General features: G+C 39.3%; 2 protein-coding genes across 4 annotated transcripts; both read left to right on the forward strand.

Annotated features, from left to right (window-relative positions):
* Positions 1 to 83: 83 nt before the first annotated feature.
* CKAP2 (cytoskeleton associated protein 2) lies at positions 84 to 10,477 on the forward strand. Of its 2 annotated transcripts, none has more exons than XM_038157101.1 (9): positions 84 to 210; positions 1,775 to 1,862; positions 2,643 to 2,721; positions 4,428 to 5,248; positions 6,239 to 6,404; positions 6,911 to 7,078; positions 7,587 to 7,659; positions 8,373 to 8,760; positions 9,616 to 10,477. In XM_038157101.1, exons 1-9 carry the CDS (start codon positions 150 to 152, stop codon positions 9,851 to 9,853), a joined length of 2,082 nt encoding a protein of 693 aa, XP_038013029.1. In that variant the 5' UTR covers positions 84 to 149; the 3' UTR covers positions 9,854 to 10,477. The 2 variants fall into 2 exon arrangements, with proteins under 2 accessions (XP_038013029.1, XP_038013038.1); XM_038157110.1 differs by having other exon boundaries at positions 2,646 to 2,721.
* A 619-nt stretch (positions 10,478 to 11,096) lies between these two features.
* Positions 11,097 to 24,238, forward strand: NEK3 (NIMA related kinase 3). 2 transcript variants are annotated; one of them, XM_038152933.1, is made up of 16 exons: positions 11,097 to 11,225; positions 12,473 to 12,689; positions 13,488 to 13,581; positions 13,821 to 13,918; positions 15,009 to 15,092; positions 15,709 to 15,776; positions 15,896 to 15,982; positions 17,011 to 17,065; positions 18,649 to 18,849; positions 19,192 to 19,261; positions 19,858 to 19,904; positions 20,826 to 20,925; positions 21,348 to 21,470; positions 22,502 to 22,636; positions 23,306 to 23,432; positions 24,005 to 24,238. In XM_038152933.1, the coding sequence occupies exons 2-16, from the start codon at positions 12,573 to 12,575 to the stop codon at positions 24,069 to 24,071; spliced, it is 1,473 nt and encodes a 490-aa protein (XP_038008861.1). In that variant the 5' UTR covers positions 11,097 to 11,225; positions 12,473 to 12,572; the 3' UTR covers positions 24,072 to 24,238. The 2 variants fall into 2 exon arrangements, with proteins under 2 accessions (XP_038008861.1, XP_038008869.1); XM_038152941.1 differs by lacking the exon at positions 21,348 to 21,470.
* Positions 24,239 to 24,650: the final 412 nt, after the last annotated feature.

The following is a 24,650-nucleotide window of genomic DNA, read 5'->3' on the forward strand; positions in this document are numbered from 1 at the left end:
CCCTCTAGCGGCGGCGCGGGGAGCGGCCGCCATGTTGCCCCCGGGGAGCGGCGGGAGGGCAGCGCCGCCCGCCATTGGCCAGTTCAAGCCCCGCGGCCGGGCCAATCGGGGCGGCGCCGGCCGATTCAAACGCTCGTTGCGCGGCGGCTATGGCGGCGCGCGCGGCTCCGCAGCTCCCGGTCAGCCGCAGGTCCGAGCCTGCATTCCGCGGTAAGGCCGGGACACCGGCGGGGACAGGGACACCCGGGCACCGCGGGGCACAGCTGCTCCCCGCCGCGGGCCGCTCGCTCACTTGCCCTCCCGCGCGGGGCTGAGCGTTGCCGGCCGCCGTTGCAGGGTCGCGCGTCGCTGCGGCGGGTGCAGGAGAGCCGGGGCGAGAGAGGAGCCGGTCGGCCTCTCCGGACAGTGGGAGGGCAGGGCAAGCGCTCCAGGCGAGGTCGGAGACCGGGCAGGTCTTGGTGGCAGCGCTCGCTGTTGTGGTCTTAGAGCTTGCAAGTGGGCGTACGAGACTTCACCCTCCTTTGGCAGGGCTGGGGCCGGTACGGACCCCACCCTACCCCATCCCACCCTATCCTGTCCCCTGCCCCTGGCAGGCTCCGGGCTGTAAGCCTTCCCTCATGACAAACGGGACGCCCTGGCGCTTCGAGCATCCTCTTGAACGCAGCAAGTGCGGCGCCGACCTCTTGTGCTTATTTACTTTCTGACCGGTTCGGCTCCTGCAAGTTGAAGCGGGGGAGTCGCTTTGGTGGGGTTTTGCTGTTCGTGCGAGGGGCGGCGAGAGCCGTTTTTGAAGCAGAAGGTGCTGGGAAGCCCTGGGATGCACGCCGAGCCGTGCAGCGGCTCTTGGCAGGGCACCGCTGCTGTACGGGCTGTGCCAGCTCCTTCAGAAGCGGGGGACGGACACTGCCTTCTGTAGCTTTGCCCAGAGAAGGGCGGGGAGCTGGGGAAGGCTCTGGAGCTCAAGCCCTGTGAGGAGCTGCTGAGGGAGCTCGGGGTGTCTAGCTCGAAGAGGCTCAGGGGAAACCTTATCACCCTCTACGTCTGCATGAAAGGAGGGTGGAGCCAGCTGGGGACCTGCCTCTTCTCCCAGAGGACACAGGACAAGAGGACAGCCTCAAAGCTGTCAGGCTTAGGTTGGACATTAGGAGGAATGTCGTGACAGAAGGGGTGATTCGCATGGGAATGAACTGTCCCGGGAGATGGTGGAGATGTCCCGCCATCTCTGGAGGGACAGTGACAGCTGTTCTTAGGGCCTTTTCAGGATCGCTTCATGCTGCTATTAACACTCCCAGTAGTCCAACATTTGCACAGATGTCCAAGTGACAGTGGAAGAGAAGCAAATGGTTTTACAGATGGTCAGTTGGGTTCACCATGGGTGCATGGTGCTTTTCGTGCGTGCTATCCTTGCTACTGCCACAAATAAAGTGTGCTTGCTGAACCAACTATGTGAAATACTGGACAGGCATACAGAAGATGACAGCAAGCCTGACTTCATGTTACAAAACTGTATTTCTTTTAGCTTAACACAGCAAATCAGCCAATTTCATGCAGCTGTGAAGTTACTTTTAATCATCCCTTGAATACTGCCTTTCTCAAGAAATGCGAGAATGAGTAAGCCATTGAGATGTGAAAACTAAGGCTTTCTTAATCCATAGTGTCTATATTTTGTAATGTCTTGATGCTTTTCTAACTGCATTTCCTTTTTGACTAAGAAAGTTTAGCTTAATATTTTAGCTGAAAATGTAACAAGTCCGTCTGTCTTAAAATCTGCTAGAACAAAGACGACAGAAAGTTGAAGAGTACTTATCAAGAAAGAAGACTTTTTCTGGTGTGTCCATTCAAGAAAACCAGACATCGATCAGGTAGTGTCTCTGCTATGGCTTATATTCTTTTATGTTCATATTCACTAATGTTTCTTCATTTTCATCTCAGTGGGCTTCTATAGGTCCTCCGATTCAAAGATACCCCTTGCTAACTAGGATGTTCATTTTCAGTCACATGCAGTAGTGCCACATCTCTTATATAACACATCACAAAGCACCTGAGGAAGAATTTGTATTTGTAACTTTAAACTGAGATGGTTTTCTACTGAGTTGTCAATACATTTTCATAGTTGCTAGGAGACAATGCTGCTCTTGGTGGTTTTGTAACTTTCTGGGTAGTCTGATGCCAGCTCTGGTGCCTCACTGAAGGTTTTGGAACCTGTCAGTGTGGTAGGAACTACATGTCCTTGTTCAGACTTGTCTCAGACGGCCTGGGCTCTCATAATTGCAGTAGATGAACTTCAGCTTCTTGTGCTACTCCCCCTTTCCTCTCAACTGCAGCATTTAGAAACTTGACTTTCTGTAGCAGATGCATCAGACCAGACAAATTGGAACTCATTCTTAAACATGAGAAATTACACTTGCAGTAAATTCCAATCTGTTAGACAGCTCTTTATGGTGTAAGAAGGATGTTTTCCAGCCTGGGTTCTGATCAGTGGTTGCTTAACCATTTGTTTTTGCTGGAGGAATAGGGCAAGCTAAACAGATATGCTTCAGTATGAGTACATTCTGCAGACTACCAACTGAAACGTGAACATCCTCTAAAAATACATCCCTTTGTTGCATGATTTAAGATGTCGCTTTTTTTTTTTTTTTAAGCAGTAGCAGAACTAGGAGAGCAACTACCAGTAAACTGCAAGACGAGTTACAGCCCTCAACATCTCCCAAGCCAGAAATGGTAAGTTTTTGACTGATACTTAAATATGGATGGCACTCTGTTTCTATGGCTACATCATTCCACTTACTTAAATCTATGTTGTATCACTTCCTGAGCATGAGAAGTTTGCAAGTGCAGAGATGTAGTTTGTTAGAACTTTATTTAGTCACTGCTTATTATAAGTTTTTTGGAAAACTGCCATATTACAGTAGCAAATGGAATATATTGATATTCAGTTTGTATCCAATGGGAGAGAGAGCTAAAGAGGATACCATTATTGCTGAAATAATGCTTAAATTGTAACAATGTTTCTCAAGAATCTCAGAGGGGCTTTTGATATATTTTGAGTCTTTGGGGAAGTTATTTAAAATCTGAGTAAGATCTTCTGTCACAGTAAAGAAGTATATTGTTACTTGAAAGCAAACCATACCATTAACAAAATGAACTGTTGAGTGTGTATGTTTTTTTCAGTGGTGTGCTGGCAAAACTAAGGTAATCAGAAGTAGATGCCAATGCCTAATAAGAGTTTAAGGGAATGTATTCCCTGTATCATTTCATGTCACTTTCCTGGAATTGAGATGCAAATGGTTGTGCTGCTTAGCAATAGCAAAATAGAGATTCTTCTCCAGACCTGTTCTCAGGGAAAGGTGAGGAAAAATAGTCATAAGAGCTGTGTTCATGTTAGACAGTTGAGAGTCTGGGTTTCAGAAGACTTGAGATGTGGAGTTATTTCAGGAGAAAAAACTTAAAACTTCAAAACTGAATGTTGAGGAGAAATGTTGCAGAAGTGAGAACAAGTGTTTTTTTAGAAATTTCCTGAAGGTACATATATTTTTCTGTATGAATGTCTTGTATCATTTAGAGTTGAGCTAAGCTACATGGTTTCCTGAAATAACAGTCCTCACACTCAAACTCTAGTTATGCTGGCTTTGTCAAATCTAACTACTAAGCCTCAATGACAGACCAGGAAATGAGTTTTCTTTTAGGTCAAGAGCATCTTCCTTAAAGTCTGCAGACTTCCATGTGTTATTCACATGGGTTTTTTCCTTCTTTTTGCATATTTCACTCTTTCAAAAGCTGCTGCTTTGACAATGCTGAGTTAGTTACTGTAGAGCAACTTTTTTTTGAGTAAAAGACTAGATTCCACTTTTCCTAAGGGATTGTACTGAGAACATATGGCTGATAGCTTCAGTAAAGCCGTGTAAAACTGATGTGACCATTCTCAAGTTGCAGCATCCTACATGTCAATAGTAAGAAAAGTTCTCTTCTGGTGACGTCTCCTAGTGTCCTAATTACTACTTTACTCACTACCTTCTGTTAGTAGACTATTCACACTAAGTGGAGGAATGGTGCTGCCATTAAATGATGAGGTATGCAAACAGAGATACTGCTCTTGAATATATACAGCTTAAAGCAAGCTTCTGCTTTATAACTCTTGTAAGGAGATAATCTGGGCAGTTTAAAGCCAGCAGTTGCTTTAAGAGTTTTATTTCTTACTTCCAAGGCAGAATTTAAGCAATTTTTATTTGATTTTTTATGTGAATTCTGCAGTAATGGTTGACAAATAATCTGCTTAATATTTGTACATTACTTCTGTAGGCACCTTTTAACTGGCATTTATGATTAAGCATTTTAATCCTGTGAATCATTGGAAGCCTCTTTGGAAACAAGTAACATGCAGCATGAACACACATCTAACATTTCCATGAATTTGCTTTTGATTTCAGGAAAATAAAGAGAATGCTGATGAAGTGTCATGGGACCAATCAATTGTAAACTCAGAAACAAATGTTACTTTAAACTCTTCTACAGTCCCGCTGACAAGTTACATATCAGGGACAAACTGTAGTCTTGAAAAGCAAGCTCCAGAGAATAAAGTCATTGATATAAAATCTCAGCATGTATCACTTAGCAAGGCCATCATGGAAATCAAAAGAATTAAAGAGAGGCATTTGACAACAGAAAAACAAAATGCAAGTATCAGCGCACCAAAGAAACCTGCTCTTGGCAGATATCGTGGCAAAGTTATCCAATCCAAGATAAATTCTTTCTGGAAAGCAGCAAAAAATGAGGGGGAAAAGAGTTCTTTGCCAGACAAGAAGACTTTTCCTTCTGCCACCAATCAAGCAGCAAATTCTTTGTCCACGAAAAGCTGTAATGCAGTTCTGAAGACCGTCAAAGTCACAAACAACACTAAATCTGTAAAATCAAATGGTGTCCTGCCATTTCAGAGCAAACCATCTGACAAAGCTGCTAGTAACTCACAGTCTGGTCTGAAGAAACAGCTGACATTTGCTGCAGCACCAAAGAAAGTAACAGTCCCAAAAGTGGTTGGTGGAAGGCGACCACAGCCACTGAAGGCCGCTTCTAGCAATCCTGATCGCAAAGTGCGGGGTGTGAAGAAATGTGCAGACTTTTGTGAAGATGCACGACCAGAAGCTCTAGCAAGATCAACTTTTGTTGCTCCTGGTGCAAAATCACGACACAATTCTAAAATGGATGAAAACAGAAAATCTATTCTGCCAAAAGAGTCAGTAGAAGAGAGAAGGTAACTAAATTGCTGTTGTAGCTTACTCTAGGAAGTTATTCAGGCCATTTTCCCAAGAATATCAAGTTTGATCTATTTGTTGCTGTATAGACTCTGAAAAACATAGAACTAAGCGTTTAGACTTGATGCCCGAGGACAGCAGACTAAAGTCATGATAAATCAGGATTCAATTGCAGGACCTCTCTAGGCTTACAACTTTTCCTGCACAGTTAAAAAATAGATGTTGCTGTTTTTCTAGTCTAAGTGTTGTCATAGCCTAAAGGATGATGGATAATCCTGTAAATTAATTTCACATGCATGTCACAGATTAAAAAAAAAAGACAGGCAGGATGTATATAGGCAGGAGCATCTTTACACACTCAAGGAGAGAACTTGTCAATGACATTTTTCAGTTTGGTGAGTGCAGCATAGACAATGGGTGGGAATATGATTCACAGTCTAAAAGTTTTTTAATATTCCTCATGTAGAGGTCCTTGTAGTAAGTCACATATACTAAAAATTGATGGTCTAGGGGGTGGGATTGAAACGAAATATTAAAAGTGAATTACACTTCACATCAGTTTCAGATTCTATAAATTGTGTGATAGGGTTGTTTTGGGCTCTTCTCCACAATTTGTCTTATAATATTAGTTTCTAGTTTTCTGATTTGAAGTGGGATGGGATGAGGAGGGTAACAGATGAATAATTTAGAAGCATTTTTTTACCATCTTTTGAAAACAAGGGTCTGTAACCTAGGTCTCTTGTTGCAGCTGGAAAGGAAGCGATTAAAGTGCTTTAACCTGGTAGATACCTAAAGCATACAGTAATATGTGTAGTTCTGAAATTTCCATGCAGATCTAAAAGGCAGTTTTATTCCTCTTGGGATTAAAAGAAGATGATTCAGACTACCTGGAAAGTATATCTTGGCATGACTTACCTTAATTAGTGTCAGTCAGTGTAAAAAAACTGATAAAACTTCTTCACTTCAGCTAATAATATTCCTAAATGCAGAGCTCGCCTGGATGAATGGAGGGCATCTAGAGGAAAAGTGATGAGACGACCTCCTATACGTGCTCTTCTGGGATCCCAGTCTAAAAGTGAAGAACAAGAATTCTCTGCTGCTGACACAGAAAAGATCAACAAGACTCTGAGCAAATGCTTGCATTTAACAGAACAGGTACTTGGACCCCTGCCTACTGCGTTCTGATCATATAGGTCCTGACAGTGTGAAAATCCTCTGGGCATGTCAGACCCACGTGAGTCAGATACAGGAGATTAATTGTTCCCCAAGTTAAGCAATATCATAGCTTTTGCCAACAGCTGAAGAAATTAACCTTTACTAACTCACTGAGCTACTAAATAAGTATAGGCAATAATGGTAATAATAGTAATTGAACTATAATGTAATGAAAGTAGATAGAAGGTATTAACCTAAAACAAGTTTGCATTTGCAGAAACTTCTGTACTTCTGAAAAAGTCTGTTTCAAGTAGTTCTGAAGATGCTTGTACATCTTATTACCCCTTCTATTTACAATACTGTATAAATAATTCTAATTTTGAAGAATAGGTGAATAACAATTCTGCCAAAGGAAAAACCCTTTGCTTTCTAGTTCAAAAGCAGCAAAACTACAGCACCTCAATGTGTCAAATGCATTGGAATCTCTACTTTTGTGTTGACTTTAGGGACATCATAGTGATGAAGCACGTGCCATGTTGGAAGATCTGATAATCAGCATTCCTGGGGTTAAAAAGCTTGCAAAATATTGGATCTGCTGTATGCGTCTTGAACAGATGGGCCATCTTGGAAAGCTTATTGCTGTCTATGAGGAGGCTATTTTGGCAGGAGCAATGGTAAGCAACTTCTTATAAAATTTGAGATTAACCATTAGAAAGGCATGAAAGTATGGCCTGTAAAATACAACCGCTTCTGATTTTATTAAATACCTTTATAGTAGGAGGAGAGTCACATGACCTACCTGACCATAACAATAATGGATTTGGTCTGCTCTGTAGTCACTGTAGGTACTAATTTGGAGAAAGGTTTAAGATCATCAAATTACCACAGTCCCACTAGAAACCCAAAATAGATTAATTTTACACCTACTGATGGACTTAATTTCTGTGCTTTAATATCAACAAGATTTCAGGACATCAAATACATCTTTAACATACCAAATACTGAAAATACAGGATTTACTTGTGCTCTGACTTAACACTGAACAGCATTAAAGAAAGGATTTGTAATATAAAAATCATGTGGCCTGCTTCACTTTCCCTGTAACTATTATACCAATCAAATAAGCTGAAATGATAATTCATTTTGGAGTTGTTTTTCTAAAACAGTGCAACTTTCTTTCAGCCCAGAGAGGAATTGCGACACACACTAGTAGATACAATCAAAAATACTGAAGGTCTTTTTAACTCTGACAATGGTAAGTCTGAGTACTCTGTTCTAGTTATATGTCTGATTTGAGCCAACACAAGGTGTTATTTGTACTGATATTAAATTTTAATTAATAGAAAATTTTCCATGATCATTTTATACTCAATTGTCTTTGAAAACAATCTTGGCTAAACAAATCCTTTTCAACAATGGGCTTGTTAAAATGATGGGAGATGCTCTTGTATTCAGACATGTTAATTAAAATTTATAAAAGCTGTGTTGTCCAGCTATTTCAGCCTGATAATCAAAGAGTAAATAAAAATACTCTTGTGAGCTAAAAATCAGTGCCTCTGACTCAAACTCCTTCACTCCCAGAGGCCTGGTTCTGTTATGGCATAGTGTCAATTAAAGGTTGTAAATATTCTAATTTTGGAAGTAAAGTAGCCATAAATATTTCCTTTCAATATAACATAACCTGACAAGTATCTGAACTCAGAAACTGGCTGAAATTCTTGTTGAGAGCTGCTGAACTTGAAAAGGAAGAGAATGACTTCTCAGGATGTGTACTTAGCCTGAGCTTTCAGGTTGCAGATTTGTAAAGCTGGCTAAAATTATCAGCAACTTAAATTGTTGTGGCTGAGACTCCGATGCACACTTAACTGAAATCTTAGAGTTCTACATGAGAATAAAAGTTCTCTCTAAAAACATTCTCTTTAGTTGTAACTAATTGCAGGTGTACTCTCTTCAATGTTGCATTTTTAGGGGGAACTGTGATAGAAGCTCATTTAAGTGAGATAGTGGAAGTCAGCAAGGAACCAAATTCATCTGTAGAGCCAGTTCAGGAAACCTTCAAAGATCTCTGCCCAGATGATGACCAAAAAGAAGAGAGTGATAATAAGGCAGAGACAAGCAGTGAAGTTATCAAAAAAGAAGAAATTGATTTAGACTTAAAACCAAGAGGAGAGAGCTTGCCAAAAAAGAATAAAAAGCACAGGGCTAAAGAACGTGCAAAAAAAAAAGCAAAATGCGAAAGAGAACAGAAGGAGGATGGGATAAAAAATACAGCCCAAGCAATTAATTCTCCTGAGAAAGAGAATGACACATCTTATTCAATGAGATTCAACCCTTCTACCACACCATATTTGGAAAGGTAAGATTACTTCAGGTAACCATGGAAAGTCTGTAGTGTTTGCAGTAACTGTTTGTGTCCTGTTAAAACAGGGAGGCACTGCTTTTATGAATACTTAGTTAAAACCTCTCAAGAACCACATTTTTAGGATTGCTTCCTCTTGCTTCAGAAGGAAGTATTTTTAAGTAAGCTTTCTCTATTTTCCCAAACTGTTGTGCTTTTTGAATGGCTCACTACAGAGTAACCAGACTTTTGTGATGGAGATGTAAATTCCAGATTTAGGATTCCCTTCCACTGCCAACATGGCAGTAGCAGTTCTACACTGAGCTAGGTAAAGGGAAAGATGTCTCCATTCCTCCCTTTTACAAATGTAGATAAGGTTCTATGTCATAACACAGAATTAGTGAACAAGATGTAACTGCCCTGTAAAGATTATTTTAATTGTTATCTTGAGGCCAAAACCTGGGTAATAACCTCAGTGCAAACCAACTAATGCTTTTTTTTTTTTCCCATAAGTTATTTCTAAGACAGTAGAGTTTAGGAAGTTGTGCTCAGCTTTAACATCCTGGAATCCTGGCAGCTGTCAACTGTCCCTTGCAGCAGGAAGAACAGTTTCCCCTGATGGAATGGGAAAGAATCTTTCTTTGGGAACTCTTTTCAGGAGGTTTTTTGTGTTAATATATTTTGTCCAAGAAAAGAGTTGTACATCTTGTTTTAACTGAATGAATGGAAAGGGACCTGTTTCCTTTGGCTATGGGAATAGGAAGGAGTTGAACAGGAATCATGACTTGCTGTTTCTGCTGGTTGCTGCAGAGCTAACTTGTATGATGGCATGACTATGTTTATGTTTTTGGTTTGTTGTATTCTTTTCCTAAGTGTGAAGATGCATCCTGAGGCAAATGACTGCAGTGCTAAAGATCTGAAAATCATAACTCCTTTGCGATATTCTCAACGTATTCGGGAGAAGATGTGCAAGCTGCCTGATGCTGTTAAAGATCAAGATGCGTGTGTCTCTTCACTTGAGCAGCTGGGAGACTTGGAATCAAAATCCACTGTGTTTATTCACAAACAAAGCAATGCTCTCCAAGAAACAAGTAGTGAAATAGAAGAGTAAAAATAGTGGTATTGCTACAGGGGGGTTAAAGATTTGATGCTTTTTAGGGAGAGTTGAAGGGTACTTGTTTTATGCAGCTTTGAGGAAGGAGCTGTCTAAAATTTTTGTGGACTGTGTCACTAAATAAACTTTTAAAGTTTCTGCCTTTTCAAAATTTTAACACATCTGTCCTGAGTTAAGTACTAGACTAAGCACTGTTGTCTTTATCTTGACTATGTTTCATCAAATTTCAGTTAAGGACTAGGTATAATGCTTCATGTTAGTAGCTCATGGTAGTATATTGCTAATACCTACTGTTTAATTGTTGCAATTCCTTAGACACATGCAATTTTTTAGCTTAAGAAAACAAAGTAATGTAGGTGTTCCAGTAATGCAATGTCTACTCTGACAAGATTTAGCTTTGAAAACTGAAGCCAGCTAATAAGGTATGTGCTGAATTTAAACTGTTGTATCTAGTTTTAGGGCTGATTCAATAAAACAAGAGTTTAATCTCTTTAGTTACTGAGATTTGTTCATTATCAAGTAATCCTAGATGAGGTCTGATACACTACTTACTCTGTGACACTTTTTATGTTGGTTTGTATTAGTCTGTACTATGCTATACTTATTAAACTCATCACTTTAGTTGTGTTTGTTTGTAAGAATTTGTGCCTGGCGGGCTGTTTGGGTCCGATCCGGCTAGCTATGGACCCCAGCCCACACGATCTTACATAGGACAAAAGGCAAAAGACAAGAAGCACTCCTCTCCACATGGGGGCAAAGTCCTAAATTTATTTCCTTGATAGGAGACACCAGACCATCCACATCGTCCCCAGGTGGAAAAACAAGAGCCCAGATGCCTCACGGCGGGAGACTTTTAAACCCGGGGAATGGGGGCGGAGGAAGAGGAGCACAGCTAACGGGACGCAAGTGAGGAAGGGGCGAGGGGAGGAGTAAACCTGGGACAAACCAGCAACCACCGCGGCCTTTGGCGGAGGGAAAGACCATGTGATATAAGGGGAATCCCATGAGGATGCGACCATACTATTCTGTGCAATAATACGGAACCCTGCGCAAAACAACTAAGTATCTATTTAGGGCAATACAATATTTGTTCTTTATTTAAAGGTTAAAGCTATTTAGTCTGTTTTTGAAAGTGAGCTGTCAAAGCACAACAGTGCAGCGTTTCCCACGCTTCCGTGTCTATGCCCCTTCAGCGGAGCAGCAGCGCCACGGCCTTTATGAGGCTCGGGCCGCTCCCGCCGGCGGAGCGGGCGGGGCCAGCGCTGCCGCCCGGCCCCGGGGTCAGCGCCGCCTTCCTCCCTCCCCAGCCCCGGGGCGAGCGGCGGCGGAGTGCCGGCCCTTCCCGCACGGCTCGGCCCGGCCCGCTGAGGTGAGTCCCCAGCGGCCTTGAGGGGCTTGGGGCGGGCTTGGGCTGCTCCTCTTCAGCGTAAAGGAGCCGGAGGAAGCAAAGAACTCATCAACCCCTCAGAAGACCGTGTGTGCGCGCAGTGCACTGAGGATGTTTGAATTGTGGATTACCAACTTAAAAGCACCAGGGTTTTGAAAAAAGGATAACAGCCCCTTGCTGCCTGAGACATCCTGCAGGAGATGTGTTTTTGCAGGAAAGGGAAATGTTTAGCAGGAAATGTGCGAGTTTCAGCAGCTGAGGGAGCTCTCAGGGGGCTGGGGCTAAGCTCAGTATTGGAGGAGAGGACACAGCCTCACACTGTGCCCTGGGACTTGCAGGTTGGATATCGGGAAGATTCTCTTCACAGAACAAGAGGTGATAAGACATTGGCATGGGCTGCCCGGGCAGGTGGTAGAGTCACCATCCCTGGAGGTGTTTAACTGGATGGGGCACTCAGTGCCATGATCTGGTTGACATGGTGTTGGGTCATGGGCTGGACTTAATGACCTCAGAGGTCTTTGCCAACCTCAGCGATTCTGTGATCTCCTGATATAGTCTAAGCATCGTGACAGGACAACTGGGAACATTTCAAAAATGCATGAGGGAAGGTTTACACATTAGGAAGCATCTGTTTACTGAGAGGGTTATTGAACATTGGAACAGAATTCTTAAGAGAGGTGGTCAATGCCCTAAACCTGTTAGTGTTCAAGAAACATTGTCATGATGTCACTGTCACCCTAGATTAACTTTTGGTCACCCCTGGAGTGGTCAGGCAGTTGCACTCGATGACCATTGTAGGTCCCTTGCAACTAAAATATTTTATTCTATATCTACCAGTTCTTGAAGTCTTTGCACAGTAACTTTTACCAGTTTGATCTTGCTTATGCTGTTTTAGGTGAGAATTGTCACTGGAAGCTTTAAGCTTGTTTCTAATAATATGCCTGTGAGTTTTCTTTAGTGTTATGAAACCACCTGCAGGAGTGCAGGTAACAAAAAGAAGATACAAAGTTGTAAGTCTATAACTGACATTTTCTAAGAGTTTGACCATTTTAAATTTAAAAAATGCATAAATAGCACTGTAATGTTTCAAGTTTTACTTTCTGGAGGCCTCATCTTCAGTGAAATCAAGGTAGCAGTGCAGGGAAGTTGTGTCATGGTAATGCTGGACAGTTACGTACCCACATTTGTCACCCCTTCTTGTTATTTTGTTTGGGTCTTTTTTCATGCAGGTTATATTAAGAGAAAATTTCAAAAAGTGTTAAGGTAATGACAAAGTTTAGAAGATAATCTTGTGAATGAAGAAAAGTGTTGGAAGTGGATTTGTAAAGAATGGAAGGATACAACCTGTTGAAAGTACTGGGAGAGGGATCCTTTGGCAGAGCTCTCCTAGTTCATCATAGAATCAGTGACCAGAAGTATGTAATGAAGGAAATAAGGCTTCCAATGGTAAGTGTGACACAAACATCACCTCACCCACCACTTCAAAAAAAATTTAAAAATCCTAATTCTGGGTGTATTTTTTAAACACTGAACAGTTTTTCTGAGAGTTTTGTGTATTAGACAGGTGTGTGGTATGGTTACTGTATAACTACATCTTGAGCTGATGATGTTGGTACAAAGTGAAGTACATGGTTAGATACTGGGACTTTGGGAAGTGTAGCAGGTATGAAGATGCTTAGAATGAAATCCCTCTTCCCACTGGTTCCCTTGGCTCAGTTGCCATTGATTTCACTAAAATGCAAATTTCATCTTGAACGTCTAATGAGGAAATTAGTGCCATATTACTGCTGCTAATCAGCTATTTGGGTTACATTCTCTGCACTCAGCTAAGCTAAAAGCCACAAAATGGGAGGCACTGGCTTTCTGAGGCCAAAGCTCAGCAAGACCTGGGCACTTGGCCTTATATTGAGTTCATGCAGGCTGTCAGCTCTTTCAAAGTCTGTGTGTGCTGCTTTATTACATAGTTCTGCACTTTTAAAGTCGAAAAAGTCATTAATTGAAATAGGAGAAGATTCTCTCCAATTAAAAAAAAACCAACTAAACACCACATGCCCTAAAACCCCAAAGCCTTCAGTTAGTAATAAACCACAGATTAGAAAGATGGGGCTTTTAAAGTTTGTAAATTACTTAAAGTAACTGAAGAACGATTCTTAAAAATAGTTTTATTTGGAAAGTGGGGCACTTTATGTGTTCATGTGGCATTTGTTAGTGTGAAATTTATGGTAAGTGTGTTTATATTTTCAGTCTTCATCTGGTGTAGAGAATTCTAGGAAGGAAGCTGTTCTTTTGGCCAAAATGAAACATCCAAATATCGTAGCCTTTAAAGAATCATTTGAAGGTAAGTGTAAAAAATTTTAAGTTCCTTCATTTGTTTGAAGTTGCATACTCCTCAGGGATTGAGATTACTTTATTTTTTTTTGTTTCTAGTATGTATTATAAACAAAATACATGTTTGTTGTAACACTACACATAGCATGTCGTTGGAGCTTTCCAGTAAAAAGTATTACATGTAGTAAAAAATCAATACATACCTTGCTAATGAAAATACTAATTATTCTTAAATTACCAAAAATTTAGCTGATGGACATCTGTATATAGTGATGGAATATTGTGATGATGGAGATCTAATGCAAAAGATTAAACACCAAGGAGGAAATTTGTTCCCTGAAGACACGGTAAGAAAAGACATTTTTTTGAACCAAGGGGGCTAGGAATCCTTTTTCATGTAAAAAAGGAGCATGTTTCTTGCAAACTGAAACATGCTGCGTAAACCAAATTAGAGATAGGCAAACATCTTGATGAAACAAAGTCACTTACAGATAGAATTGGAGGATTACTTCTTTTATAGTTTCTAGCAGATCAGGACGAGAATTGGACTGAAAGGAATAAAAAAAGAAGTTGCTACTTGTATCTGAAAATTGTTCACATAGTGTGAAAACCAGTCAGGTTTGTATGCAATTAAGTAAGAATTTTACACAACAATTCAGGCAGAATTCAAAGTATAGTAAGAGTACTGCCAATGGAAGGTGAACAAAACCACTCTGGTAAGATAAATAAAGCTAACCAGGAGAATAAATGCCTGCTTTTTATGTGGCAATTAAGCCATTTAGTTTAAACTATTCAGTATGTGCTAGTTCCTTTTACCAGAGTAGCTATAAAATTACCTAGGAGAAGGTTCAAAGGGACACTGTAGTGAATAGAAGCTACTTCCTGCTGCAATTAGGAGCATCACCTTCATTAAAAGGAAAGGACCAGAAACCTCAACTAATTGAATACTTAGATTTTCTATGACCTTTAAGAGTTTTCTTTTGTACTTAGAAAGGAACACATTTCCTTTTAGAAACAGTACATTATTTCCATGTGAGTTTTGGTTTTGTTTGTTATTTGCTGGTTTGGGTTTTTTATCTATTTGCCAATTTACTGTGTAACTTTAGTTAATTTGTTTATAAAATGACCATGAGCTAAAGGTCCAGGTGGTGATTCCCAGCTTCATTATTGCTATGTATTATTAGACCTTTTTGAACACAGGTAATAAATATTCCTTCTGTTAAAATATAATTAATTTTAAAATATAATTAATGTTAAAATATAATTAATTTTAAACAACTCAGTCTTTCATGCTGGTTGGAGGCTGTTACGCTGGAGTTACTTTTTACACCCAAATGTTCTGAATATGCTTTTGCTTTCCTAATTTTTTAATCTATTAGTAAAGTATTCATTATATTGAGCATTGAGCTGTTATAACTCTTAGCTACTCTTTTTCAGATCCTTCACTGGTTTGTGCAGATGTGCCTGGCTGTGAAGCATATCCATGATAAACGTGTGCTGCACAGGGATATAAAATCCAAGGTGAACAGAGCAAGTTTTGTTGCCATTAATAAACTCTCCTGCATGCAAAAGTTAAACCCTCTCTTTTGTAATTTCCCGTGACTGCTAAGCTTTGTGGTTTTTATTAAGGCTTAAGAATATCATGTAAATGAAATTGTTGAGTGCATGGAGTGATGTAATACTGTGGGTGTAAACATCATCTAAGTATAGCTGTGTCCTTCATATCCACACTGCTGATAGCACCAGTTGCTTGTGACACTGCATATAACTTAAAAGAACTACAGATCTGTAAAAAAGTGTATGGATTATGCAGCTTACAAATATCTTGGCTCACAATTTTTCTTTTTCACTCTTCCCTATCAGAAAGAGAGAAATTCAGAAGAAAGTGGACCCTTGGTTTGAGTATAGCATAGAGATTAAGACAATTCTAAGTTCTGATTCTTCCTCTGCCACTGATGCTGAGGCCTTAGGCCCACAAAACCTTTCTTTTGGTAGAAGTATTAGGAGAAGCAAGTAAAAAGAAATACAAAGACAAAATATCAGGAGTGGGTATTGCTGTATTTTCTGTATATCCAAACTGCAGAGATGATTCATAGAAGAATATTTAAGTATGTTAATCTTTGCTCTTGAAATGCAGAACGTCTTCCTCACTCAAAGTGGAAAAGTCAAGTTGGGAGATTTTGGATCTGCACGCCTTCTTGCACAGTATGTGGACATCCCAGCTGATCTCAGTGGTGTCAAGTTTTTATTTTACCACTGACCAACAGTGCAGAGTTCATAAATCATTACTTCTCACCTGGCATTTCCTCTTTGTCGTTTCATAGTCCAATGTCATATGCTTGCACCTATGTGGGAACTCCTTATTATGTACCTCCAGAAATATGGGAAAGCCTGCCATACAACAACAAAAGGTATTTGTGTTTTCAGTGGTCACAAATAGTGCCTTACTGATGAATGGGGTTTTTTTATTGCTCTCTCCATCTGGCTATGTGTCTTATCCATATTTGTTTCAGAGAAGATACTGAGCTGAAGAAAATTTACAAAGAGGTAATTACAATTTTTTTTAAAGAATATAGTGCATAAATTCCTCTTTTCTTAGGCAGCTGAGAGCCCAGTATCTTTAGTCCTAGAAGTCTGAAAAACAGTGTGCAGACCTCTGTTTGTTTGGGAGAGTAAATACATACATACTTGTGTGTATGTTTTAAGTGTGTATATATCCACAAGCATAAGTATGTGTTGGCATCTTTTTGCTGGTTTTATTTTTTGGGGGATGGTTGCTTGAATGATGGCTGATGGATGATTTTTAACCTCTTCCTGCCAGTCTTGATAATGTAAGGATAATGGCACAGAATGGATTAGTCAGATTTACAGAGCCCAGTTATTCTGGTCCTTATGCAAGACCTGTGATTGATTTTTCCAGGGGAGGTAAGAAACCTTCTACAGTTCAAGTTGTTTCCTGCTCTTCTTGCAAGAAAGGCTTCCGTTGCTTCTTGTGCAAATGGCAGTACTCACTTTTGGTGGAAAATGATGGAGTTTTTTCTCAGTAGGACAATTCTTTTTGGCAGGGCCAGAATTCCAGCTCTCAGAATTGGGATTATGTGGCTGCCATTTGATGTTAAGGGCCATAGAATACAAAGGCTTTCAAGTGCAGAAAGATAAATGTTGTTGGAACAAATTACTTGAAAGACATCCTAGGAATAAAAACCCAATTACCACTGTATGACAGTCATCTTCTTTTACATCAGGGTAGGATAAAATAAGGAAGAACATTTCCACAGGAGAGGTTAAACACATAATTATATTGTCTTCTATGGTTACTTACATTTATTTTTAGCTTATTCAGCTCAGTTATGTACACAGATTAAATCCCACACTATTAAGCAAGATACTAAATTGTAATTTCTGGCTCAAAATTTTTCATCTCTCTCTATATCTGCAGTGATATATGGTCTCTGGGGTGTATTCTGTATGAGCTGTGCACTCTAAAACATCCGGTAAGTACCGCTTTATTGCCGTGAGAAAAGTTTTGGAATTCCTTGAAACTTAATTTGCAGTTAGCTGTACAGTAGAGTTGAGTGAAGTGCTTGCTGCTGCTTCCAAAAGAGGGAAGTATTGCTCCACCCTTCCTGTGCCTCCTCCACTCTATGCTTCTGTTTCAGCAGTTCTTAGGACCTACTGGACCCTTCTGCAGACGACTCCGTTTTCAAATTTATTAGAAAAAAATTGGTTTTTTTATTTGGTTAATTTTCCTCAATATCAGTGAGGTGATTTGGACATACTCAATCCAGCAGCTGCCAGGCTGGTTCCAGATACCTGCAGTTGCAAAAGCATTGCATTTTACAGGATCGAGATAATCCCAGGACACTGTGCCAAAGACACTCAAAATCTTTGCTAATGAAAATATATTGTGTGCAAGTACAGCAAAATGTAGTAAGCAATAGGCATTTTGCATCACTTGCATCAGTGATAAACCTTTGCTTATTCTTCAAATCAAACAAATCACTGTCCAAGCACCATTCTCCTCTTGGAACAGTGGGGACCTTGATGAATGATTCAGTCTTTCTGTCTTTTCTGGGACACTGTCTTTTACAGTGTTGTTGCTGTGTTTCTTACGTGTTAACATCCTCTGGCTTCTCTATACAGACTTGTAGGTAAAATGAGACCCCTTATCAGGATATGTTTGTTTTGCAGGAAAATGAGATCTTAATTGAGGGTCATTTTGTCTTAGTTTTTTATAAGCAGCAGTTTCCTTTCATTGAGCGAATACTGTATGTTGAAATCAGAGAACCACAGAATATTCTGAGTTGGAAAGGACCCATAAGGATCATCAAAGTCCCAGCTCCTGACCATGCAAAGGACAGGCCCAAGAATGACACATATGCCTGAGAGCATTGTTCACATCCTGTGTATCTGCAAAAGGTTCTCCACAGCTGCAAGTGCTAGCTGTGCAAGAGTGAAGAAGCTTACACTGATGTGACTGAGTGATAAGGGAGCCTGAGCATAGGGATGTGTTAGCCTAAGAAGATCTGTGGCAAGTCTTTGGCAGTGTCAGGGCTATTGAGGCAGAGCTCAGAGCTGGGGTTCCAAGGAGGGGAGTATTCTTCCCTTATTAGCAGTGTTGAAAAGTTATGTGTCTGCTTTGATGTGATGGTCATGTATGTTCTTGCGTAATCTATCAGAGGTGATACGAAAGATGACACTCCATGGGTGCTTGGCACCCTGCAGCCAGGCCAGTGGGGTGTAATCAAAGGAAACTTCCTGCATGAGAGCTAGAAGTTCTCAGACATTAGATTTGCAAGAGGATGTTTGTGCTTTTACAGGCTACTTTTGATTAATTTTTTTAAATCAAAGTCTTCATATGTCTGAGCTTACTGTTTCACACTCGCAGTTTGAGTCTGATCTCAAGTATATGAACTGATGAATTTGATTTCTATAAAAATAAAATTCAAACCATCATAAATTTATAGGAGTAATTCCTATCTGCTTCTCAGTTGTAGAAGTTATCTTAAATTATGTCAGCTACTTTTTACCTTATGCTTAAACTCTGTACTCTAATATTAATTTATTTTTAATGCAGTTTCAAGCCAACAGCTGGAAACATCTCATCCTTAAGATATGCAAAGGGTCCTACGATCCACTTCCATCTCACTATTCCTATGAGCTTCATTACTTAATAAAACAGATGTTTAAGAGAAATCCCCAGAGTCGTCCATCAGCCAGTACTATTCTTGCAAGAGGTTGCCTAACCAAACTTGTGAAAAATTGTTTGCCTTCTGAGGTATGGCGTATTCTTTGTCTCTAGATTTCAGCAATACTATGTACATTTTAGATACTAAATCCTTTTCCTTTGTAGTTTGTTAGTGTATAACTATAAAATGTGGTGTTGTGTAGGTCCTAATCTAAAATACATACAGTTGTAGACTTATCAGAAAACCTGAGTTTTTAAAAGTGTCTCTTTTGAAAATTAAAGTTGGATGTCGACCTGATGCTGATAAAATTAGATATTGTTAGCTGGAACAGTGCACTTGTATAGTGAGTCTGTTTTTAACAAATAGTATCTGCAATAAATTGAAGAAGTTTAAAATGATACAGTACTTGCATCTCTTCATACACATTTCAGATTGCAAATGAGTTTGAGCAGATACTAAAGGAAACCAAGAAACCTGAAGGCAATGCAGCAAGAAAAAAGGGTAAGTCAGGAACATTTTTGTTGATGTAAGAAATGACAAAATGAGTAGGAAATGTAAGATCTTAAATACATCTATGAAACATTAACATTATATGTCCAAATCGACTTTTAATTATTTCAAAATCTAATACTATTGAACTTACATGGAAAAATGCTTGAAGGGTGTAAATTATATTCCAACATAAGTGGAGTGCAAAGCTGCAATATATGTATTGTAAGTCTTAAGACTTGTGCTAGAAATAAACTTTTCAGTTTTAGAATCAGCATAGCTTTAAACAGTGGCATTTATTTTAAATACAACAGTTCTTTCTTTCCCAGAATATGGTGAAGCATGTTATGTTCATTATTTAATTTTTGGAGAGGGAATGTTGGACTTTTTTCTTCTGCATAAATTTAGCTACACCACAATTAGTGCCCATTTGGAACAGAATAGTAGTAGGACTGTTGAGAATGAGCTGTGTTGTCAGAAGTGTGAAGAAGCTGTCTCATAATTGTCATTGTTTGGTTCAGTGGCATTGCTGTCATACCTCTGGAATACCACCTTGCTGCAAATGTTTGCTAAAGTTGCTAACTCTTGGATCTGTTTGTTAATGTCAGGTAGTGTCATGGCTGGTAGAAGCTCAAACAGTAAGACAGAAAATAGAGTAAGTATTCAAATATAAATATAACATTTATATTTTAGTAATTTAGAATATTCTGTATAATAGAAAAGTTTCTAATGAAAATTTTTCCTATGCTAAACCATAAATCAGCCTATTAATGTTCAAATTGCAGTTTTCCTGTGTGTTTCCCACCATGCTAAATTTTTTGATTCTTCCTATGTTTAGTTTAGTTCAAAAGTGAATTTTTTTTGTCACCCTGTCAAAACAAAACCCAACCAAAAAAAAACTTTTCTAAAAAAACTTCTCTTGTCTTTCTATTTTTTTTTTTTTTGATACTACAAAAGATTATCCATTTTCTTTGCTTTTGGGACACATTTAGAACTGGCTGCTATGGAAACAGTCGAGTCTGGACATAGTTCTCACCAGGTTTTAGGGCCCATATGAGATTTCAGGAGAGGAGAATTAAGTCACAGGTGGCCAAGATGTCCCCTATGGGTACATTACCATAGCCTGACTCAGCAATATTCAGTGTATTTTTTAAAAGGGAGTTGCTCTGGGGCTTATTTTATTTTCTTTTCATAGACCTATCAATCTAAGAAGTTTAATATTTGGGTGCATCTTGTTTTCCCAGGGAATATGAATAATTTGTATATTGTTTGTGTTCTTAAATGCAAAAAAAAAAAAAAACCCAAATGACAAATTACATGAAATAACTACATATGTGCTTAGCTTCAGAAACTGAGGTTGTCTGTCATGAGCACTCAGTGTGAAATGCAATGCAGTAATAGGTAGGGTGCAATTGCAATTGGCTTCAAAATGTTGGTGGTTTAATTTTCAAATCTTCCAATCTTTAGGCCAGGTATTTTATAGCAAAACTGAAATAATTAATGCCACGTTAATATGACTGCTTTGTCTTTTTTGACAACAAGGATAATAATTAATAAAGACTTTACTCTTTTAAAGCAAAGGAAAGATGAAAGTAGCAAGCATAGCCCCTTAGAAAGGAAAAATGCTGAGGGTTTGAGTGGAGGCACAAGGGAGCAAAGGAAATCTTGTCAAGAAGGTAAGTTTTACAGTTGTAAGACTGATGCACTTCCTTCTCTGTACTGGTATCTGCATGTCAGTGATACAGCCATTTAAATAGGTGCCTCAAACTAGTCTCAGGTAACTCAAGACAAAACCATGCCACCATCAGTTACTTCTGAAAGTACATTGATTCATACTGCTCATCTGAGATTAAAAAAAAAATCTCTTGTCAAAGTAATAAAAATGACTGTTTGAAAACATTTGGAATAGAGTAAATGTATGGGGAACACTTTCCAGTTGAGATTTACACCCATAGCATCAAACATCACTGCTAGTTAAGTGACTCCTAGTACTACTTTGCCTGGACAGGGCAGTCTGGACATGGAATCAAGTTAGATGCTGGTTATCATGGGGTTTTTTTTGTTACCATTACAATATCAGCTTCTGTTGTCCTCCCAGGAAGTACTGATCTGTCACACGCCCACAGGAGGCAATGGGAAAAGAGGATATCCAGCACTGTGCTGGATGTCCTGGAAAATGCGTCCTTGCTTTCTTCCAGTTTTATACCTGAAGAGACTGAAAGTAAGATTTAATTAAATGTGCTTTTAATTCAAGTAATGTCAGTGATTCTTTACAGATTTTTAAAGCAAAAACTTTACATGGCATGTTTAAAATTATGTTAAAGTAATTTAAAAATACTTCATTAATGAACACTCAAAAAGTTCAATGTGCTGAAGAGAATTTCTTTGTGGTTTTGTGTGACAGGAAGATTGCAGAGAGTGATGAAACTGACAGATAACAATAGCAACCCTAAAATTATAATCATCGCTAAGAAATTATCCTACAGTCCTCCTTTTAATACACCATTTGTGGAGGTAGCAGTGAGGAATTCATTTGGTGCAGAATGCAACCACATGTCTTTCAAGTACAGCTTACTATTGGGAGCATAAAACATCTACACCTCTACTTTTGTTGTGATTTAACATACAGGTTAAGGCCAGTGACAAGAATGATCAATGATGTACCTCAGATGTGAGGCAGAGACTTTTCTTTCTTTTGATTAAAACACTTATCATGAGGTTTCTTCTGAGAAAGGTTTCAATTTTAAAATGTCTCTCACTGATGCAATTGTTACGATTATTTAATGTGATTCTGGATATGTGTTCTAGGTAAATGTGAATAAATGCTGTGGAAATAAATAATCAAGATATGAGTAGTCAGAAAATTTCCAAGCTGTGGTAGGAATGTTACATGATAGTTATGCACAAAGAGAGTGGACAGAGGAATGCATGTATTTAAGTGTTCCTCTATTAAAAGGCACAGAAACAGCCTCAGGCTTCATTTTGAGACTTACAGAGCCACCACATAAGTTTGCTGAGACACTGCCTCCTCACACCCCTGAGCCAGTTTCTGTGGGCTCCCTGGCCACAAGGAGGTTCCACTGTTCCTTCAGTTTGTTGAGAGGACAATGGTGTGACAGATGCAGTTACCTAGACTCTTTTCTTCCTGTTTCTTCCTGTTTCTCATTCCTCTCTTGAATGTGGCCTTGAACGTAATCCACACTGCTAATGCAATTTTCTGTAAATAGCATTTATGAATTATTTTATACCCAGGTGGTGGTGTTATAAACTACAGTGAAAATAGGCCACGGAAGCAGTGGAACAAAGAACCCCCTCAGACCCTGATGGACATGCTCAGCAATGCAGATGTCAGCTTAGCATTTAAAACATACACAATTTATACACCAGGTAAATCCCCATTTTCTGGGCAAACATTTTTGCAAATAGGTTTATTAATAAAGGCTTTTTCTTTCTTTTTTTCTTTTTTTTTTCCCCCATACATAGCTCCTATGCATACAGATTGTTCACTTGGGTTCATATCACAATAGGCTAGTTTTTGGGGTTTTTTAAGTTTACCAAATGAAACGTGGACTTTAAAAAGCCAAGTTTGGAATTCATGAGTGATTGTACATCTCCACTTCAGCTCTTTGTGATGAACTTGCACTTGCAGCTCAACAGCTGAATGAGGTTGTGACAAAGAACAGACGCCTGCTATGTGCTCCCTCCTCCGCTGAGCTGTGTGGTGTGTGTGTTGGGGAGATGCAGGAAATGCACTGTAGCCCCATCAGGGAAATCCCCCCTCACTGAGGCAGTGGTGCCCTGGTTTGAGGGCAGGATGGTCAGATAGCACAGCTGAAGACAGCTGCAGTTTACAGATGTGCACAGCCACAGTCACAAATGCTTGTTCTGCACTTCAGTTGCCTTACTAGTTTATCCTCCCACCTAAAATAGGTAACAACTTGTCCTGGAATGTGCTACAAACTGGGATGAATTAGACTATTTTGTATTTATATTCTTAATAGTTTTACTTTAAAAATTAATATATTTTGATGACATTTTAATATTTTATTTTCAAAGCTTCTGAAAACATATTAAGAGGTCCACTTTCTGCTGAAAGCAAAGCATCTGATGAAGTAGATGGTGAACATGAAGCTGTTGTCGTAGATTCTGAGAGACTTGAACCTAGATCTGATGAAGATGACACGTAAGTCCAAGTGATGTCCTTGCATTTACATTTTCTTTGGATCCTCAAAGAGATTTTTCCATAACAACATTCCCCTGAAAAAAATAGTATTTTTCTCAGCATCTAAATTCATCTCTCTCTTACATAATGAAATTGAAATTTAGTAGCATTTGATACCTTACAAAGTATGAACAAAAATACTGTGATTTTTGGATGTGTGTATGTTTTGGAGGTGGTTCTAAGATTCTCAGAATCTCAGTTTTTGTCACTGTTTATTTTTGTGGCACCTAGAGATGACTACCTAGGCCTGTATTGCTGCAGTTCAGCTGCAGGCTGTCAATTATCAACACATTAGCAGTCTCTTTTCTTTGCTTTTGATGAAACTTACTTTTGTCAATTCCATAGAGAATCATAAAGAACCATTTTGGTTCTTTAATCACAGTGGGACAGGAAGTAAGTCTCTTACTTCTGATATTTTTAACATAATTTATCCTAATCACAAGGTAATTTCTTTTGGGGGAAAAAAGCAATTTAAGATTTATGAAGTTGTATTTTGCTTTTCAAAATAACATTTTTTTGAAATCTATTTTTAGGGACTTTGAGGAAGATGACCCAGACTGGGTGTCAGAACTGCAAATGGTATTGAAACAGAGTGACTGAAAACCTGAATTTACCTGCGATGAGTGAAGTTAGGTGTGCTGATATCCAAGTTGTTATTAATAACTGGTTATTCATGAAATAATTTCAATCAAAAAAATCCGAGTAGGCATTTTTTTGTATCACAAAACCAAGGCTGGAAAATGCCCAATAAACTTTTTTAGAAAGAACACTTGCAGATAGCTAAACAAGTCCATGTATTAAATATGTTTGGAGTTGGTAATAGCTTTGGAGAAATGTTCAGTCAAATTATATAGCATTGTTCAAATTGTCCTTTTGTCATATTTCTAGGAGATGGTGTAGCACTCTGAGAAGGTGTAAAGGTGTTTTTCCTGAGTACATAATGAAATGCAGCATTGTGGTGGGGGGTTGATGCTGCGTGGATATCAGGTGCCACCAAAGCCTTCTCTGTCACTCCCTTCCTCAGCTGAGCAGGGGAGAGAAAATTTAATGAAAGGCTCATGGGTCAAGATAAGCACAGGGAGAGATCACTCATCAGTTACTGTCACAGGCAAAACAGATTTGACTTGAGGAAATTGATTTATTACCAACCAAATCAGAGCAGAGTAATGAAACATAAGC

This window comes from Motacilla alba, chromosome 1 (genome assembly GCF_015832195.1).
Source record: "Motacilla alba alba isolate MOTALB_02 chromosome 1, Motacilla_alba_V1.0_pri, whole genome shotgun sequence".
In the NCBI taxonomy this organism is placed as follows: Eukaryota; Metazoa; Chordata; class Aves; order Passeriformes; family Motacillidae; genus Motacilla; species Motacilla alba.